The sequence below is a fragment of the Anguilla rostrata genome, chromosome 7 (genome assembly GCF_018555375.3).
Source record: "Anguilla rostrata isolate EN2019 chromosome 7, ASM1855537v3, whole genome shotgun sequence".
In the NCBI taxonomy this organism is placed as follows: domain Eukaryota; kingdom Metazoa; phylum Chordata; class Actinopteri; order Anguilliformes; family Anguillidae; genus Anguilla; species Anguilla rostrata.
The window spans coordinates 28,843,333-28,863,849 of record NC_057939.1 but is presented as its reverse complement, the minus strand read 5'-3'; the positions used below and the strand labels follow the sequence as shown (position 1 = coordinate 28,863,849).

Below are 20,517 nucleotides of genomic sequence, written 5' to 3'. Positions count from 1 at the left end.
AAGACACCATCTTCTTTTGTATCTTTCTTGGTTCAGTATGCGTCCCTTCATGTCATCGTTTTCCTTTCCGAGCATTTCCATCTGTTTTTCTACTTTTTTACTTTCATCTTACATTCTTTTAGCTCCTCTGAGTTTAACTGCACCGTTTTAGCTATCGCTGCTAGCATGGTGCTATGCTGCTGCATCTGACTGCTAATTTCCTCCATGCGGTCGTCCACACGTTTTCCCAGTGAGGTGACAGCGTTCAGTATAGTTTCCGTTGATGTGTTTGTAGCCTCTTCTGAAGACGTACCTTTTGCTTTCTTCTCCATGTGGGCTTTTTCTGGAGTTTTTGTTGGCGTCGCGTCTCCTCTATCTTGTTTGTTGGAGCTAGAAAGCTCCATGTAGCATAATTATGCTCTCGGTCGTCTTCAGTATGTTTGAACGATGCTGAAGGTTTCTTAATTTTTATCGTGTTTTAGGCTGAGTTCGGGGGGAAAAAAATGCAAAAGTGGAGTTTTTTGCCTTCAATAAATATTACATCTGGGCTCAGTTTGCAGAGCTCGGAGGGATGCGTCTGCTCAGCACACCATCCAACCAGAAGTTCATGCCAAGGCGGGCGTACGCTGAGGTCCACTATTTCGTCATTTTGACCGCGCAGACCACAGTGGAGTCCGGTCCGTGTATGCTACGTCTGGACCGCACGCGGTTCCATTCATACTACAATTGAGGGTCTGCGTCGGTCTGGCGTTCCACGCATGCGCAATCCCCAATCTACACTCCATTCCAGTGCCATTACCAGAGTGAATGCGTATGTGAATGCAATGATAAGGAAATTTCGGTTACGCTGACCTATAAAACGTTATTCCAAAAGCAAAATTAGACATGTTATACATCGTTAGAAAGCTTATACTCTCACCTACTGAATGAATTGTCAATCAAGACAGACTGTATTAAGAACGGTGACAATGCCGTAAACAACAGATGTGGTATTATGCACAGCTATTTTGGAAGGTACCCAGGCATCACAAATGCGCGTGTATTTCACAACCGGATTGTCCAAGACAATATATGACCACTCAGTCTCAAAAGGGACATCTCTACGCGTAAATCCAATGGGAAGGTTGTATATCTATTCAATATTTAGTCCCAGATATTGACTGTAGAATGGTATCATTTTTAAAAACTTTGTCTCTTTTATTTCGTTATTCAGTGAGCAGCGTTTTCACTGCCGTATTGGCATATCTTAGGGCTATTGACGGGTTTATCTTGTTGCTATGAAGGAATACGATTTTTGAGTGGTGAAAGAATATTTTAATAAGTTTTTAAAAATGATACCATGTCATTCTACAGTCAATATCTGGGACTAAATATTGAAAAAATACACAACCTTACCATTGGTTTTACGCATAGAGATGTCCCTTTTGAGATTGAGTGGTCATATATAGTCTTGGACAATCCGTTTGTGAAATATATGCGCATCTGTGATGCCTGGGTACCTTCCAAAATAGCCGTGCGTAATACCCAAGCGGCCAAAACCAGACTTCGTTTTTGAAGCTCATTTCCTGGTCTTGTTGTTCCTGGTTGCTCACTAGCGCCACTACGGTTGACTCCAGTATAGGTGTTTTCATATCCGGTTTCCACGTAAGTCTACGGTACAAATGCGGTCAAAATACAAAGTCAATAATTTTTTCTCATGAGAACAAATAGTCACAATATGTGTATTTTATTCATCTTATGACTGTCCATGGGTCGATTTCATGATTTATTGTGTCATTTGGGCACTGTTATAATATTTGTTATGGACCAATGAGGTACAGTTTGCATCACTTCCTGATTACTGCGGAGGACTAAGCTACAGTAGGGGCTACAGTCTATGGTCACAGGGTGGGAGGTGGCGCCTCTTGGTCTTGACATTGTGGCTCCGACTACGGTCCACCTGTGCGAAGTCAGAAAATGCTGGCATCCCATTTCGTAGTGATTTCATTATGGCGTGTGCTATTTACAGCTGCACTAGACGACCATAAAATAATCCTCCTCTGAAGTTTTTCGGTAGCCGAGTCATTTTTACTATTCCCTTTAGCCTATTTAACCAAATAATTAGTTGGCAGAAAGCATAATCAGCTTGCTATATTTGGTAGTCCAGTAGCCTATGCTAAAACAGTTCGCAACTTCGGCTACGAAGCCATTTGACTAGCTAGCTAACCCTAACCGGAAAATATTCCATTTTTCAAACGTGTTTGACGGCTTGTCAGTCGTGTACATTCCGTAAATGTCTACCTGGGCCATGCTTCACGCATGTGACAAAGCTACTATAATCGCGATTTTGGGATAAACACTGCAAAATTTGCAGTTTCATGAAGCGAATTAAGAGTCTTTATTTGCTGGATAACATACAACACACGATGAAATCTCACACACAGAATTTAACGAAAATAACCATCTTAGAAAGGAACGTTTTTAGCATTTAAGAGACCGACAAGAGCATTTAAGACAGTGGTTCTCAGAATCGGTCCTGGGGGCTCCTTGCTTATATTGGCTTTTCTCCATTGGTTTTGATGATCTACAAGAAAAAAAAAATAGCCTAATAATAATTAGAAATTCAATGTACATTATTTTTGTCTTCATGCACCAGGTGGAAATCTTGCTGTACAGAGTGCGTTGTCATATTTACACGCTTGCAGATCAATTATTAAAATACTTGGTAGATTTGTTAATCACCGCTGACAGTGTTAATTTTTATTTGGTAAAAAGTGACTTGCGAACGATCGGTCATCTAGCGTCACCCAGTAAGTGAACACCACAAACGGCGATGGAGCAGTTACTGGCTCATTAACTGACTGTGGCGAAAACCTATGACGATAACTTGCTCGGTTAACAGCAGGTCTACCAGACAGTTATATGAAAATTAGCCTAGTCAAATCACCAGTAGCCTACACATCTCTGATTGATTGACCATCAGTGTAGTCGATGTTCTTCCCCTGCGGTTCATATTGCTAATGCGTGAGCTAACCACGGATAGCTTACCTAGCTCATTGGCAAGCTGATATGCTAGCTAAGCATATTCGTTTTGCTGAGAAACATAAATTGAAGATAACTGAACATAATTGTATTATTAATGTCATACATATAACGTGATTACATGACACAGTAGCCTACAGTCACAGATGGAAATTAAACTCTGTAAACATTTGATAATATATTTTAAAACATAACGGCAGACAGTCAGCTAGCCTCAAGTTCGTTCTGCAATCGTTCGTTCAGGTTGATGGGTTTTTCCGCACCGGACTGTCAATCACATTGTAAAAATCACAGAACCGCTTAACTCTATGGTTTTGGCTCCAAATCGACAACATGGCCACGCCCGCCATTGAGCTTCAAAACGTGTTTTAGAGACCCACGGAGAGTCAATGGGTGACGTCACAGTAGCTTTGTCCATATTTTTTACAGTCTCTGGTAATACCACATTTGTCGTTTACGGCATTGTCGCCCTTTTTAGTACAGTCTGGCTTGACTGATAATTCATTTATTCAGTAAGTGAGAGTATAAACTTTTTAACGATGTATAACATGTCTAATTTTGCTTTTGGAATAGCGTAACCAAAATTTTCTTATCATCGCATTCACTAACGCATTCACTCTGTGGTAGCAGTAAAAGACCCTGCACCTAACAAAATGTTGTCAATGATTATTCGTAATTGGAAAATACTATTATTATTCAGGACTTCTGGTCATAGCTAAGCCATATGTTTGCTGATAGACCTATCAGACATAGTTTTCTGGAGCAAAACAGAAGCGGATTGAACTGTATCGTTGATTTGCTGTCTCCATCTACTGAACACAAATAAAATTTCTACATTGCTATACTGCTCAAAATATTTAGGTTATACGCATTATTTTTGAAATTGAGGGTCTTTAAATAGGTTAGTGGTATTATATAATGTGGATATTTCACACTGTAATGTAAGCGTTAGTAGTGTAATAGTTTTTTGTGATGCATGCAACAGTGATGACAAGAGTGTTGGAACATTGCCAAAACGTGGTGGACGGTTGAAAATTTTTTTTATATTGTCTCATCCCCATACAAGAAACCATACGAGAGTACAGAGTATTGAAATACATTCAAGAGTTCATTATTACACATTTAGGTACTGTACAGCATTGTGTGACAATATTTTTGCATTATTTTTAAATCTGATATCAATGTTTCATCTTAAACCTTCATAAGGGGCTCATTTATATGCTTTACAATGGACATTATATTCCTTTTTGAAGAGATTTTGGAGAAGTTTCTGGACCCCTAGCTATTTTACACCACTGTACTGACAGAAGGCTTTGAATTACCACTTGAAAATTATGCAACAGTGAGTTTATTGAGTAAAAACAGTTGATTTGTAGTGAAATTTGTGAATTTGTTGTGATTTACAGCAATGCATAATTTAGACATTTTGGGTAGATTTGGAGAATCTGGGTACACTGCGTAGTTTTTGGTTTATAGATCTTTAGTAGTTCTACATACCCACTCTTAGATTTTATGAACTTGTGTTCAAGAAGTTTTTGATCCAGGACATGCATACTTTGACCTGCTGTATATATGCAATCTCCCAGTATTTCATTGCGAACTAAAAAAGAGCAAATTCATTTTAGATTTTTTGCCTAGACGATTGCATTTGTGGCACTTTTTTTCTTCCAAAATTATGAATATAAAGTAATCTAAGCTAGTATTGTAAATGGTACAAATGTCTTTCTTCATTTAAGCCATTTTTAAAGTCTCTGTGGTGTCCACATCTGGAGTTATAAAGCTTTAAATAGGGTACCCCCTAAAAGGGCAAGGGTTGGCCAGATTTGGCATGTGTTCTAAGGGGTTAATCTTCCTTGATTCCCTCTTACTCATTACACGGCTTTAGTGTTTTTAGGGAGTGGCACAGTTGGTATACATATTCAGGGGAGATGGGTGGTGTGTGATTGATTGTGGTGGGCCGGTCTGGGCCAAAATGCCAGGGCTGATTTTTTGTCCCAGTCCAGCCCTGAATATAGGTATCACTAGGGGGCGACTTCATATCCAGTGGCAAAACTGAGAGCTTGGCTGCGTCCGAATAGTGAATAAATTACGTCCTATGTCTTTTCCTAACCACTTTTCCTTGACCTCGATGGAAAATGTCATGAGGTAAATGAAAACGAGTCAATACTGTATTAAGATGACAAGCTCATATTTTATTACTACACATTGTTTACATACATAATATAAAGCAGACTGTATATTTCCATGTGAATAATAAGTTAATATTGATGAAATATTTTGCTTTCTTTCATGCGCTGTGCATGCTTTCAGAAAAAAGCAGGTAGAAAAAGCAGGTAAATCCAAGCCTAGTGAATTATATTTGCTGTTATCATAGCTATTTATGTGGGCTATTTTGTTTGAGATCAGTGGACTGTTAGCTAAAGGACTTCATCATAGGGTAAAATGTCTAGCAACCACAGCGAGGTTATTTACTGCTTCAGAAAGCACCTGGTTATGTTAGCCTTACGTCTACTAATTTCAGAAGTTGGGTGTCTATCTCAAAACAGTACCTAGTCAGCTAGCTAGCAACAATAACCAAGAATGCCTGATAGAGTGCATGATGCTTTTTGACTGTAACGTTGGTGAATTATGGCAAAGCTACGCAGATGGTAAGCTTGCAAGTAAGATTTAGAATTTTACTCAAGTTATCAGTTAGGTAGCCACTAGCCAGATAGCTAACTAGCTTTCCGAGCATGATAGTTAATCGGTTAGCTAGCTTCAAATACAAATACAAGTCTTTCTAGCTAGCTTACAGCCAGCTTTTCCATAAGTAATATGAGCTAATCAAATGTTACAGTCAAGTGTGGCTGAATACTTCTATAAAAATATCAATTATTTTAATTTGCAAAAATGTTGGAAGCCACATAAAAAATATTCTTTTCACAATGAGTAACCTGTTTTTTCCCTGTAAAATCCTGTGCGAGCTTCTTGGAAACATCGATAGTCAATTCCACAGAACTTCAGCAGTGAATTCTGAACTCACCCCTGCGCCTCATGTCATTGCTCTACATTTTACCGGTTTACTGTGATCCTTCACATTTAGGTACCCACTGTGCATGCTGTGGTGCAAAGAAGCGCCATAGTCAGACATGGCAACCTCCGTGAACTGGATTAATATGCCAATGAGCAGCTCCCATATGAATCAATGGCACTGGTAAGCGAAAGCTGTCTCCAGTTCTTATATATCTTGATAGCAGACCTGGGTAAAATACATATTTGTTTTGAATTCAAATATTTTTCTATGCTTTACTGATCTTGTCTACTGTATTGGAAGCAATTAAATACTCTCAAAAAGTGTAAACTCTGGCTTCTGGTCATATTGGCAGGCTCAATTACACCAAGCAAGATCAACAGAGCACAGAAAAGTATTTGAATCCAAAACAAATACATATTTGCTTGAGTCTTTTGATTTCTTATTTAAAACAGTGTATCATCATGCAGGGGAAACACCGCCATGTACCATACTGGAGTGTGGTTTGGGATTTGGTTTACTTCGAAAGCATATGAGGACAAGTTGTCATTTAATCAGCTGTCATTTACCACGACAAAATCTCTATCTTAGATCACACCCTAATGGCTTATAAATACAAAAACGGTTAAAATGAAAGAAAAAACCTTGGCTTCACCTTGATGCATATTTCCCATCTATTTCCTGATTAAATCCGGGTGCAGCTTGTTGTTCTGTGAAGCTACTGGCCAAGAACTTTAACTTGGAAAATGCTCTAACTCCTGATATTCGTAAATAATTCTAATACAAAAATTAAATCTCACACACACACACACACACACACACACACACACACACACCATGCACACATGGGACTCCATATTTGTGAGGACGCTGAAATATCAGCAAGGAAGCCTCTCCCTGATTGCAGTAATAGAAACAAAAGCAGCACAGGCATCACCGGGACAGCAGGAAGACGAGATTAAACCGGTCTAGTCTCTACGTCACATGACTTTCCTGTCAGTCAGGTTCCCTACGAAATGTGAGGAATGCATTTCTTTCCATTCCATAGTTCTGATACAGAGAGACAGAGAACAACAACCTTTTAATAAAGAACACTTATGCTATGCACTTCACAACAGTCTTTCTTCTTTTGCAGGCATGCAATAGTGTGAGCTGCTGAGAGACCAGGTTTAATTCAGCTTGGGCTGAGTCTGCACTGAGAGAGAGAAGAGAGGGGGCGAGTGAGAGACCAACCAAGAGAGGCTGAGTGACAACTTTTCTCTTTCTATCACAAGGCAAGTAAAAAGGATAAGTGAGTAGAGAGAAAAAGAAAGAGAAGGATAAAACTACATAGAAAGAGAGAGAAATAGGGTGAGAGGGAGGCAGGGACACAGAGATGTGCAGGGGGAACCAAAGGATTTAGAGTTAGAAAAGAGTGAAGAAAGAAAAAGACAGGAGAGTGGAAGAGTGCTGCTGTACAGGCAAGACACAGAAGGTTAATGGATATTACCGCAGGCAGACTGAGACAGACACAGTTGATGAGGCGCACACACAGCAGGTGAGGGGCACAGATTTGGGGGGTGGGGGGAGCAGACAGACACAGCAGGTGAGGGGCACCGCAGAGCAGGTAACGGGCACAGGCTCGAGGGGTTAGGGGCACAGAATCTGGGGTGAAAGGTGTTAGCCGCCCATCCTGTCCAGTCAGTTCCAAATGTCTCAAACAAACTCAGGCACAGACACACAGTCTCTGCTTCTCTCCATGCTGCAGAGGATGCAGATCACCCCCTCTTTGTCCCCTGCCTTCTCCACAGAGAATGATCAGGGCAGACAGCAGTCGCTGCAGCAATGGACAGGCACAGAGGGAGGTGACGGGGGTCAGCTTCGTCCCAATCCAAAATGGGACAGGGGTAGATCTGATGACATAGGGGCATTTCACCCCACCCTAGCTGTGGAGGGTCAGAAAAACACAAATGGGGATTCTGAGGATAATTCTGAGATTTTTGGTAATCTGGGCAGTTCTGTCCCCCTGGATGCGGACTGGGACCCCATCAGTGGCATTCCTGGCTGGGACAAGAGACAGACCCTCCCTACTCCTGCCCCTCTGGATGCACTTATCCAAGATTGCCAAACGGGCAAGGAAAATCAGACACCGGAGACCCTCCCCACACAGTGCCCTGTCCTGACCCCTCTCTGCGCACATTCTGGGAACAGTGTCCCATCTACGATGTGGGATCACAGTCCCAAAAGGGACGGTCAGCACAAACTTCTCCATTTGGTGGATGACAAGGCCAGATGGGACATGGGGTGGTCACTGGACACTTCAGGTATTTGGAGAGACCCCATGCAGATGTCTCCTTGGGTGAGGGGTATGGGACCCCCTCCTGGTTCAGAACAGGGAAGGATCAGTGAGGGGGGAGAGATTACCTTCCCCCGCCCATGCATGAATATTCCAGAACAGGACTGTACTGGTGCCAGCAACCCAGCTGGACCTCTGGAAAGAAGAGGGGCAGATACCTTCCAAGACAAGAGGACAGTCGGTGACCCCATTGATTTGCCTTCAGCTCTGAAACAGAGCAGAAATCCTAAAGCCGCCACCAACTTTACAAACCCCGTTGATACCTCTGGAGGCTCTGATTCAGGAACTTGGAACATGGTCAACGTGGGTGATGATGATTCTATTATCTCAGCACAGACTCTCGGCCGGGACATGGCGGCCGGACTCCCCCCACTGGGCCAAGATTCTAGGTTGGGTAAGGGAAGAGCCTGTGGTCTTGAGGTGGATTATGGTGGCACTCCAGGCATTGTGGAATGGGATAATACCCTGGAAACTCTCACACCTCATCAGAATGTGTGGGAAAATACATTCTCCAGGAAGAAGAGGAGAGAAACAGAGTGGAAAACAACCACATGGACTGAGAGAATAAAGGAGAGATGGAGGGACAGGCATAAGAATTTGGGGAAAAGAGGTGTGGGCCAGAGGAGTGGGGCAGGTGTAAAAGATGAGAGGAAAAGAGATGTGGAGAAAGAGGACCCACAGGTGAGTCTGATATTATTGCAGTTTTTCTCTGGATTTCCAGTGCATATGATTTATACGTACGTAAATATCCCCCAATTCCCCACAGGTCTGCTGTGATTTACATTTAAATATATTTTACCCATTTGTGTTACAGTTCCGTCATTTAACCTGGCATCGGATTATGGATAAAAATTCAAGTGACACACCTACTAAGGAGGAGCAGTTTACATTTCAGCCACCAAGTAGAGATTGGCCAAACAAAGCCCTTCCCACTCAGTCAGAAGGGAGTACTAAAGGATGTCACATGAGGTAAGACAACAGGAGCCTAATTATCTAACTGTCAGAATTTACCTAACCAAGGCCTCTCTGCATCTGGTTTGTCAGGAATGCAGAGTTGAGATTCCTCAAGAAGTTGTCATAGCAAATTCATAAGTTCACTCTAATGTATAAAATGAGTTTCGGGCCATTGCAGTAATTAAAACGTCTTTGTCAACATTCAGGGGCACTACACTAACAGACTTTTCATTTATTCAGGTCATGCATACAGTATGCATTTCACATTTGCATGCCACCCTTAATAGTATATTTATATAGCATGTGAGGTAAAAGGCTATGACAGCACTATCCACTTTATTTTAAATGTACCTTTACCCCAGTTTGTGTCCCTCTGAATTCTCTCTCAAAGTTTCACACTGATATACAGGGTTATCAGAATATCTGAGGTTCCTTTCCCCCAATATATTTCTAAAAAGTTGACAAACAAAAAATTCAGTATCATACAAATTTTCCAAGACCTTTCTCCTTAAACATCCTGTTAAAATTTACTACATTTAAAACATTTCTTATATTGCAGCTCTGTTGCAGTAGGAGACACCCATTAAAAGGCTCAGAAACAATATGGGATACTTACACATCCAGATTACAAGGTGCTAAGAAATGCATATGGAGCAACCAGGCACAAGTAGTGAGGGAACCACGAACTTACAGATCAGAAAATATAGGTAATAAGGTACAGCTTCACAATGGCGTATTTTAGCTGAGGAATGGGACACAACACTAATGGAAAAGGTAAAAATTTGTGACATCACATACAAAATTAATGCATCAGGCATAATAAAACAAAATTCAAAACTTTTTATACTAAATGCTAACTGATAACTTCAATAGAAGTCATGCATCTGTTCAATGAAACAAATATAATTTCATGTTATATCTGAAAATAAACAAGACTAGTACAAATGTGTAAAACATATTTTAAATCCCATCTGCTTTCCAGAGTGTTATGCATCAGAAGATGCATTTGTTCATCGCTGCCCCATGCAGCCCTCAAGGGAAACTGATCTGACTGTGGAAGATGTGTATACTGACACCCTTCTCCAGCATCCTGTGTATGAGCTATAGGCTATTCGTGCAAATTTCAGCCTGCTTTCAGGAGTTTTAAAACTCTATGCAATGAGGGGAGACACAATTATTGCATGCTTTAATAAATTATACGAAATACTTAATCAGCCTAATTTACATAATTATACAACTTATCCTGTTTTAGCAGTATACATGCATAAACACATTTAACAATGCTTCAAAAGGATAGCCGCAGAGTAACATAATCCCCACAAAATACATCCCAATTTTGACTTATTGTGACCATTTAGTAAATACGATGTAGATATTGTGACCTTGTAGCAACAACTTCTGTGTCGCAAAAAGCAGTCACAGTCCTTTAGTAAATCTGGCACTTAAACTTCAAAATCTCATGAAATAGTTGGCGAGGGACGGAGGTAGTGATTCTAACCTTTTCTTGGGACCACCTTTTTTCCCCGTTACAGAAAAACTACTACAGATCTGCTATGTTTCTACTGAAATTAAACATCTGCCAAAGTGAGAGAATGGATTCATTACACATGTAATGACACAAAGGACATGCCTTTTAACCTCATAACTTTTTGGAAAAGTTTTATTATTGCCATGTCCTGTGTTCAGATAATCATACATGTTCACTCTGTGTTGTATTCCCATAGATAGACATGGCCTCGTTTTGCTGGTTGCAATTGTTTTTAAGAGTTTAAGTGAGATCTCTGAGGAAAGAAACCAATACAGTATATACATATTTTTTTGTATATGGAATTACAGCATTCCGTTATTAGTGATGGGAGACTAAGGGCTCCTGAAAAATAGGTGGAGCTACCATGTGCTGTCAAGGACTCTAATTCTAAACCAAAGAACAATCAATGAATCCATCTGTCAACCCATCAGTACAAGATACTTGATTGGTTGTTTGAGTCATATGATGTCCTCGATTAAGGCCACCCAGTCAGTATGTGACAAAGTGGCTGGGCCGAGTTTTCACTTGATTTCAACTGGGTCCTTCCGGCAGGGCTGCCAACCTGCTCATTCTAATGGTGCGTCCAGCCGGTCCTCGTCAACAAGTAAAATTGGAAAGTTCCAAGTTTGCCACCAGGAAGTTGCATTTGAACGGCCAACAAAGTAGTAAATACTGGTGGTAAACTCTAGCAAGTTCCATGATACTGAAGTTAACCAGTTCTGAATGATGACTGACCTTAGTAGCTGTACAATGGCAACAATGCAGCAGGTTAACGGTAAATATATCCATATAACTTTCATTTATCTACCTTATTATGTTTAAGCAGAGTTGCCAACTTTGGTGAGGGCATGAGATTTATTCAGGGTGGTTTATGTACGTTTTGTGTGCTGCTAATGGCAAGACACAGCAGAATTGCTTGCGTCCATTATTTATGTCTTGCAGTGGGAAATCTCATTGGTCCATCTTCTTGACATCTCAGCAGACATATGTATTGTTCACATGATAAACTGACCAGTTGCCGATGACCAACCGAACACAAAAACCTACAACTTGGTCATATGCTTTTTTTCCGACTTTACAAGTTGACGAGACCGACCATATGCAGCATTATGCAGCAGCAACAAGTGGTGATGTTCCCTCCCGGTCTCCCATCACATGGCCAGGAGGGAACCCGGCATCGGTAAATGAGCACACCCAGTGCATTGTTTCCCTGCCCATTACAGTGCTCATGAAACCTTACTCTTACATCACATGTATTGTATGATTGTAATTGTATGTCTCTAGTCTGCAATTAACCCTTTGAAAAGTAGGTTTGTATTTTTTCAGAATTTTGAGTCAGTGTTCTAGAGCAGTGGTTCTCAACCTTGGTCCTGGGGGCTCACTGTGCATGCTCGTTTTTGTTCCAACCACAATTGCAATCCCAGAATTTTCACAAACTGTTAATTTTTCTTAATTAGGTGATTTTCACATCAGCATTATAGTGTTCATTTAAAAACCTTCTAATCACATATTTGTGATCTTACACATTAAATGGTAAAGCAGTTACACAAAAAGCAAGTGAGTTAGGCATCTATGATTGCACTGGCCTGAAATAAATGAAAGGAAATAATTGTTTCTAATATTGCATTTCCTACACCTTTGATCTGTACTTTGAATTAACTTGAATTTAGTTTTGCTCCAACCAACTTCATAGAAGAGATCTTTGCAGGGGAGAATTGGTCTAATTTTCTGTCTGTCAGAAGAAGCCCCATACGCATGGAGACCACAAGTCAATCAGCAATAGGGGGAGATTGCTACACTCAGCTCAACCAGAAAAAAGACCAACCAGAGAGAGAAATGCAAAGAATTCTATTGGAGTGCAGGAGTGTAGATAGCCAATGGGATTTCACACCAGGAGACACCAACTGTACCTTGGACAGAAACACCCAGAAGATGTATGCAAATTCTCATCCAGCAACCAACAAGGAGGCTGTTGAACACATTCTCATTCAGCCCAGGGCTAGTTCTGGCTCATGGAGGTCTTACCAGGTACAGGCCACAGACCAATCACATGAGAGTATTCCAGAGTCTTCTTCCAACATCTTTACAAAGGTAAAACACACTACCATTCTAATGATGCTGCAAAGATTCTAGATCTAGCCAATGTAGTAATGTTCATAATATTCTTGTGTGTGAGAGCGAGTGCATCTGAGCAAGTGTGTATGAGTGTATGAAGAGAAAGGGTGTGAAAGAGAAAGAGACTGAAAGTGTGTGTGTGTGAGAGAGAAAAAAGAGAGTGAGTGCAGGTGTGTGTGTGTGTAAGTGAATGAACAGGTATTTTAAATATTATTAGTTGGGTTATTTGCATCAAAGCTGCTCTCAGTTATTTTAATCTGTTTCCCTCAGCCAGTGGAGGTTCTGGAAAATTCTGCCCAAATGAGCCGGGTCAATTCGAACAGGAAGAGAGATCACTCCTCAGGCACAAGAAACGACAGAGAGTCAATGCTGCGGGGTGAAGGAGAAAGGGTGGCGCTAGGAGGAAGGGCGGAGCCCAGAGAAGGGAATTCCACAGGTAGGAGGTGTAGAGGCTCTGGGCTGAGATTTTCTCATTTATTAATTTCTAAGTCCTCTACTCTTTTCAAATGACTACTGTGCAGCCTATATCTTCTGACCAATATCCTCTGGCTTGGATACGTATAGTTTGCTCTGATGTAAGGTTTCAATACAAAAATGTTTGTTATAAAATACAACTCTTGATTATTTCAATCAGCTGTAGCCTTTTCTTTACAACAATGCACACAACACAATATTTCCTCCCTCTTAGTTAATACCGGCTTGCAGGCAGCAGAGGGCACAAACAGGACAGGAGTGAGTACGATACCTCTGTATATTTGTCAAGACTCATCGCTGCCCCTCTCGCCACGATCTGCCTTGCGGTCCTCTGCAGTGCATGACTCTGAGTCATCCACATCCAGTGAAACAGTCATTAAGAAGGTGAGGAGCCATTAAAAAATGATACCTTTAACCTGCCACGCTGTAACAGATAGATAGACTGATATGGTATTATCCTTTGAGAGAATATTTTTTCCAGAGCATATACAGGTGACTTCACTTGACTTCAGTGTCAAATGTGCATAAAAAGCTACAATTTCATTCACAACCAGTTTGCAACAAATGACATATTGACAAACACAGGGCTAGAAACATAAAGCAGTTGCATTTGTGGTTTAAAATTCATGTGAATTAAAGGACAGCCACCAGTAAGTTCCTCTGCAATGTTGTGATGAGCCAGACCTCTGTTTTTCAGAGGAAGATCGGAGACGGCAGGGCAGACACACGCCGCGTTCGGTTTGCCGAGCAGCCAGTGTTTTTGCCTGATCTTCAGCCATTTGAGTTTAACACTCCTGAAATTGCGGAGCAGCCCTCTCTACATACCTGGATCTTGGCCCTGAAAGAAAAGACAAAACGGAAACCCCGACACTAACTATGGAGCAAAGACCTTTGTAATGTAGTCAATTCAAATTCCCCAACCCTACCTCCTTTTTTCTGTGACTAGGAGCTGAAACTCACTGGGATCCTGGTAAAGAAGAGCATTCCAGTATGGCCATTTAATTTTTTCATCTGTAGTCTGTGTCCTTCTGTGGTTTACTCACTGGATTCTAGGAGTCAAGTAATTGTGCTATTGACACTTCTATGAGGCTAAAATATTAAATATGTTTTTATCTGCATCTTCTCTAAAAGCACAATAACATTTTTTTAAATATGCAGAACAAAATTAATTTTCTGCAACTCATATCGCCCTTAGCTTCCATTGCAACAAAAAAATAAATAAATAAATAAAAAACAACCCCTTCAAATACACCTACAAGTGTTTCCAAAAGCTAGATGTTTGAGCAAAGATGGGGCGATGTGGTTTTCAGTGAGAAAGGCACTTTTGAGAACCGAAGGTGGAAAATTCAGGTTCAGAAAGTAAACGTCCTCCCCTGTATTTTGTTTCGATCATCTTGATTTGCTAATTATCACAATTCTTCAGCCAGGAGGAATTATGCTAATTAGTGAAATCAGCTGGCTGAGTTCATGGTAGGAGGAACACCTGACAGGACTTTTACTTTTTGACGCCTGGGCTTTCTACCTCTGTCGAGAACATACTAGATCATCCTGCTGTTAAATGTATGACAATATCCACTGTGCACATCAACCTAAAGCTCACTTTGACCAGGTGTTCCTCCTGTGCTGTCTACACAGTAGACAAAGATATCCGATGTTTTAAACTGTTTAAAGCTGTGGGGCCTGCAGGGTAATTTGAACCAAATGACAAAAATACACATTGGATTTACATTGATCAGCAACTCCAATGAATATCAATCCAATTTTGAACTTACATCTTATACCAAGAGGATAAATTTAGGATCTTGAGATGACCTGTGGATGTCTCACATAAACTAATTATTGCCTTGGTTAAGTATTGGAAGGTGGACGGAAGAATTTAGTTGCGCTAATATTTATTGTAAAATTTCCATGCTGGTGGATATAGATACCCAAGCCAATGAATTACATTTCCCCTTTCTTTTTGGTTGATGATTCACTCCTTGTGGGGATCTGAAAGGGGATGGTAGTTTCAACTTTAAAAAAATATTATTATTGACTTTACTCATGCTGAGGTCTGCACTGGTGTGATACGAATGTGGTTGTCATTGTTTATTTTGTGTGAACAAAATGTCTTTTAAGTGAATCATAAGGAACCTGTTGAAACCACAAATTTGGTGCTGTGTTGCATTAAGAATTTTATTAAGGGTTTTAAAAAAAAGGTGTAATACAGAAAAACACAAGCATACAAGCCTGTACTGATGAACAGAGTGCCTTCATTATCATACACTAATTTACTTGTGTTCTGATAAAAATAACTTCTTGCAATAATATGCCAACTCACAATAATAGCACAAAAAATGGTTGTCCTTCATAATGTCGTTATGTCACTTGTAACAGAAGCCGGATGAAATAAGCTACATATAATGTTTGATACTGAGCATTTTCTATTTTATTCACTCATGTTGCATAAGTTACAGTGGTGTAGGCAAAAATGAATTTGTATGCCTGTGAAAAAGTGGGTAGGCTGAGTAGGTAGATCTTTTTGGAATGCATGCACTCACATGCATCCACACTCACTTTGCTTGTTCCGGTGCTCCTTAGAGTTACCCTATGACACTACTCTATTCCTAAAGACAATGTGGTCATTATCCTAACTATTCCAACTCTATCCCCTTATGGTGGTACATAAAATGTATAGGGTATATTCCTACATCATTTTCACCACATGCAGTACCATATATTTCCAATGGAGGGTAGAAGGGTGAAACTGATGTAGGAATAAATCCCATGCATTTTGAAATATGGCGGGTGGTCTTTATTTTTTTTTTAATATGAAAAGTTCTACAGGTCCTGGAGCACCTGTTAAGATAGACGTCATCATGAAATCATGAACACCAGTACGTACCAAGATATTTAAATAACAAAACAATGCACCCCCCCCTCCCAATGAGCTTACAACATTTCCATTTTCATTTAAAAATTAAACTTTTAAATGCAACTCAGTTATGATTATCTGCTTATATAAGTACAGATATCATATAAAGAAATATTAAGTGTTTATAGACAAGTTTATACAGTTTAAAGCATTTTTAATCATTTTTCAATCAAAAACTAGTTTAAGCAGGTGTGTCCAAACTTTTGACTGGTACTGTAGTTATATAAATAAGTTTTTTTTCCTTTTTTGAATCAATGTTACAGCAAGCCTAAGTACACAACAAGGAGCAAGTACACACAGGCTTCACATAAACTCAAACTAATAACGCAACACCCCTCCCATTGAAGCGTGTGTCTGCTCATGACAAGCACAACATATTAGCCCCAATTGAGAGGAAATAACTGAATTAAAATTTTACAGCTAAGATTTAGTCTACGCATTGGGAGAAAGTCGAGGGGGAAACAAGACCCACAAACTTAAACCCATACCAGTAAGCATCCTACACCACAGAATGCCCACACACAGGCAGGAAATCATCAGCTCTACAACTTTAGAAGGCAATAAAATAATTTTTTTTTTAATTTAAGACATCTCGAGTGACAAACATTAACAACCTGTTAACAAACAACGCAACACATTTAATGACCACATTATAGTGTGCCATGTGCCACATTGCCATGGGAAAATGAAAAATGTAAAAAAAAGTAGCTATATAATTTGAGTATAATTCACGGCTTGTTGCGGAGGAGGTAAAATAACACATACTAATTTGAATGTACTTCTTTTTGTACAACTGACAACCTTACTACAATACTAGCCTTGTTTTGTAACTGCATAAAGTACCTTTTTTTGATGTTCCATAGTTTAAATCGGCCAAGGTACACTGATGACACACACTGAAAACAAATCAAATGTATTGTCGTAACCCCTTTGCACGATACCAAATCTGGCCAATCCTCACCCATTTTGGGGGTGCTGGCTTGTAACTTTGGATGTGGGCCTCACAAACTTGGAAAATGGCTTAAATGAAGCAAGAGAGTGCCACGAAAGCAATTATCTTGGTGAAAACAATTTGAAATAAAATACTATCAAAAGAGATCACTATCAAATGTGTATAAAAAGCTACAATCGAATTCACAACCATCCATCCATCCATTATCTATACCCGCTTATCCCGAGCAGGGTCGCGGGGGGTGCTGGAGCATATCCCAGTGTGCATTGGGCGAGAAGCAGGAATAAACCCTAGACAGTGTCACAGGTCGAAGTTGGGTGGACCCAAATGCAGACAGCGAAGCGGCAAAACTCCCGTAGGAGATGTTTAATGCAACACAATACAGCAGGCAGTCTCGTAGTCAGTTCGTGCAAAAGATCAAAACCAGAAAATCCACCGAGGCAAAAGTACAAAAACAGAAGACAAAATCAAAATCAAGAAACAGGCAAAGGTCAAAACAGGAAATCAACAAAGCAAAGACAGCAGGCAAAAATTATTGGTCGGGAAAACAGGCAAGATCAAGCACGAGACAAACTGACAAGAGAAAATCGCTGGAAAGGCACTGTAAACAGAGGCACATTCTGGCACTGAAGAGCAGGGGAACAGAGAATATATACTATGTGAACCAGGTGAGTGAAATGAGAGATAATTGAACACAGCTTGAAAATGCAAACAGGGAACAGGTGAATGAAATGAGAGTGATTAACCAGTGCATGAGAATGCGGTCAGAACAGGTGAGAGTGATCAGCTAAGGGGAGAGAGAGTTAGAGGAAACCACGCCCATACTACAAACCGAAACAATGATCGTGTAGGAGAGAAACAGATAATCAACTAGAAAGTGAAGTGACAACAGAAACATAACAGACAGGCCACCAATCTATCACAGGGCACACACAGCATTCACTCACACACTCATACCTATGGGCAATTTAGGGTTTCCAATCAGCCTACCTGCATGTCTTTGGACTGTGGAAAGCAACCGGAGTACCCGGAGGAAACCAAGGGGGAGAACATGCAAACTCCAAACAGAAGGGCCCCAAGCCGAGAATTGAACCCACAACCTTCTTGCTGTGAGGCGACTGTGCTACCCACTGCACCACCCTTAATTTACAACCAGTTCACAACAAATTACTGTAGTGTACTACTACAGGAACGTGGCACAGATGAGGCAAAAAGGGTGGAAAAAGTGCCTGTGAAGGGGCTTTTATTGTGAAAACACAAGCGAGATTAGAAAATAACGCAAATGAGGCTTCCGCAAACTCAAAAGTTAATAGTGGGCAGTAAAGCTGGCAGTATACTCAGTAAGAAGAAAGAACTTCAGGATTGAGAACCACCGGCGAACATGTCCATGAACACTGTTGTCGGTATACTCAGTGAGAACACCGCACCGTTTAAAGTCACTCCACGCCGCTGGGGCGTGAATAATTACGAGGCAGTAACCGGGGCTGGAATCCCAACCAGACCTCCGTCTCGCGGCTATACCCATGGTTGTATAAAGAGAAGGGCTACGCGAGATCACAACACAAAACAAAAAGTTTGAAGTGTTTAAAGTGGCTTTAGTTAATCTAGCTATGCAAAAGAAGAAAAAAAGGCGAAGAAGATGATACGTTCGCCCTCTAAATCAGAGTAGGACGGAGAATGTAGAGTTTTGTCTGTACATTCGGCAAATGCGAGTTTAGACAAGGGGGTCCACTTTCTCTTATTTCCGAATGTGTGCTAGGCATTTTGATGACTTGCTGAAACGAGTAGCACCATTCATCAAACATGCGGGAACTCACAGAATTCCCATCTCTAGTCTACAGAAGAGAAATGGGCGTTGACTCTCCGTATATTAGCATGTGAATTCAGCCCTCTGAACTCAACCGTGACGTAACCAACTATGTGATATTTGGACCAATAGCTGAGAGGGGGAGGTTGGAGAACAAGAAAGAACTTTTCGAAAAGTTCTCCCTGGAGGCCGTCGTACACTGCACCATACGAACACACAACACCGCGTCTTTTTGTTCGTCAGTTGTTCTGATTGCTTCGTTTTGCTCAAAAAGTTTTACTTCGTACGAAGTATACTGCCTACTTAAGACTGTACAAGGGTAGGCAAGGGTCCGATGATACCACAAGGGTTCAGGCCATGAGGAAGGGCTCCTCCGAGTCTGTAGGGAGAGTAAGACTAACACCGTTAGTCTCTGCGAGAGGGAAGCCCAGCTCTCCTCGAGAGTGAGGCCGCGAGGCATATATAGGCGTGCTGCTGGCAACCTGATTGAATGATTGAATCAGAGACCTTGCAATGCTGTTCAGGTTTGAGGGAGTGGTGGTGCTAAAAACCGGCCTCATGCCACCAGTGCTGTCCATGGTGCTGCAGGTTGGGCTGGTAAGACATCAGTGTAGTGGAACAGAGTGTCAGATGCGGCCAGAGGGGGACGTGCTCCTGGGCGCCACACCACATTATGTATTGACAAACATAAACAGTTGCGTTTGCGGTTTAAAATTTATGTGAATTAAAGCACAGCCACCGGTAAGTTCCTCTGCAATGTTGTGATGAGCCAGACCTCTATTTTTCAGAGGAAGATCGGAGACAAGAGGGCAGACGCGCGCCGCGCAGTGTTTTTGCCTGATCTCCAGCCATTTGAGTTTAACACTCCTGAAAGTGCGGAGCAGCCCTCTCTACATGCCTGGATCTTCATCATGAAAGGAAAGACAAAACGGAAACCCCAACACTAACTATGGAGCAAAGACCTTTGTAATGTAGTCAATTCACAAAAAGTTCCCCAACCCTACCCCCTTTTTCTCTGTGAATGAGAGACTAGACTAGGAGCTTTGGGGATGATACAAGTATGCCAAATACAGGGTTTCTAAGTGCCACCATTGTTGTGTCATTCATCCTTTAACCAGCACCCCTTCCCTGCAGGCTCATCTATAACTATGACTAAATGTCTAAATTGTGCATTCCTGCAAATCACAACATAGTCATGTATCTCACTTTTTCAATTATTTTACTATCTTTCCATCAGTGCGGGAGTCTAAGATATCCAGGGATCTAAAAACATATACAAAATGTTTCCAAAAATGAATAAATGCTTTTTGTCTATTATAAAGCTAATACATTTGCCAATCTTCCAGCTCCACATAAAATCAATGCATGAAACATAAACAAAACTGAGCTACCAATGAATGCTTATGTGAAATACCCTAATTAGAAAAT

The 20,517-nt window shown here is 40.9% G+C and overlaps 1 protein-coding gene across 4 annotated transcripts; it reads left to right on the top strand.

Moving 5' to 3' along the window:
• Positions 1–3,539: 3,539 nt before the first annotated feature.
• On the top strand, positions 3,540–15,819 carry zgc:113229 (uncharacterized protein LOC550612 homolog). Of its 4 annotated transcripts, none has more exons than XM_064341919.1 (7): positions 3,540–6,193; positions 7,146–9,026; positions 9,160–9,314; positions 12,498–12,918; positions 13,213–13,378; positions 13,631–13,674; positions 14,114–15,819. In XM_064341919.1, the coding sequence occupies exons 2-7, from the start codon at positions 7,701–7,703 to the stop codon at positions 14,288–14,290; spliced, it is 2,289 nt and encodes a 762-aa protein (XP_064197989.1). In that variant the 5' UTR covers positions 3,540–6,193; positions 7,146–7,700; the 3' UTR covers positions 14,291–15,819. The 4 variants fall into 4 exon arrangements, with proteins under 4 accessions (XP_064197989.1, XP_064197988.1, XP_064197987.1 ...); XM_064341918.1 differs by having other exon boundaries at positions 3,542–6,193; positions 12,570–12,918; positions 13,631–13,800; XM_064341917.1 differs by having other exon boundaries at positions 3,542–6,193; positions 12,567–12,918; positions 13,631–13,800.
• Positions 15,820–20,517: the final 4,698 nt, after the last annotated feature.

Bases quoted from the DNA above. Each gene is read 5' to 3' on its own strand.
- zgc:113229 (XM_064341916.1), top strand. From the start codon at position 7,701: ATGTCTCAAACAAACTCAGGCACAGACACACAGTCTCTGCTTCTCTCC. The intron at 12,919-13,212 runs GTAAAACACACT...TGTTTCCCTCAG, and splicing joins CTTCCAACATCTTTACAAAG to CCAGTGGAGGTTCTGGAAAA. The intron at 13,801-14,113 runs GTGAGGAGCCAT...TCTGTTTTTCAG, and splicing joins GTGAAACAGTCATTAAGAAG to AGGAAGATCGGAGACGGCAG.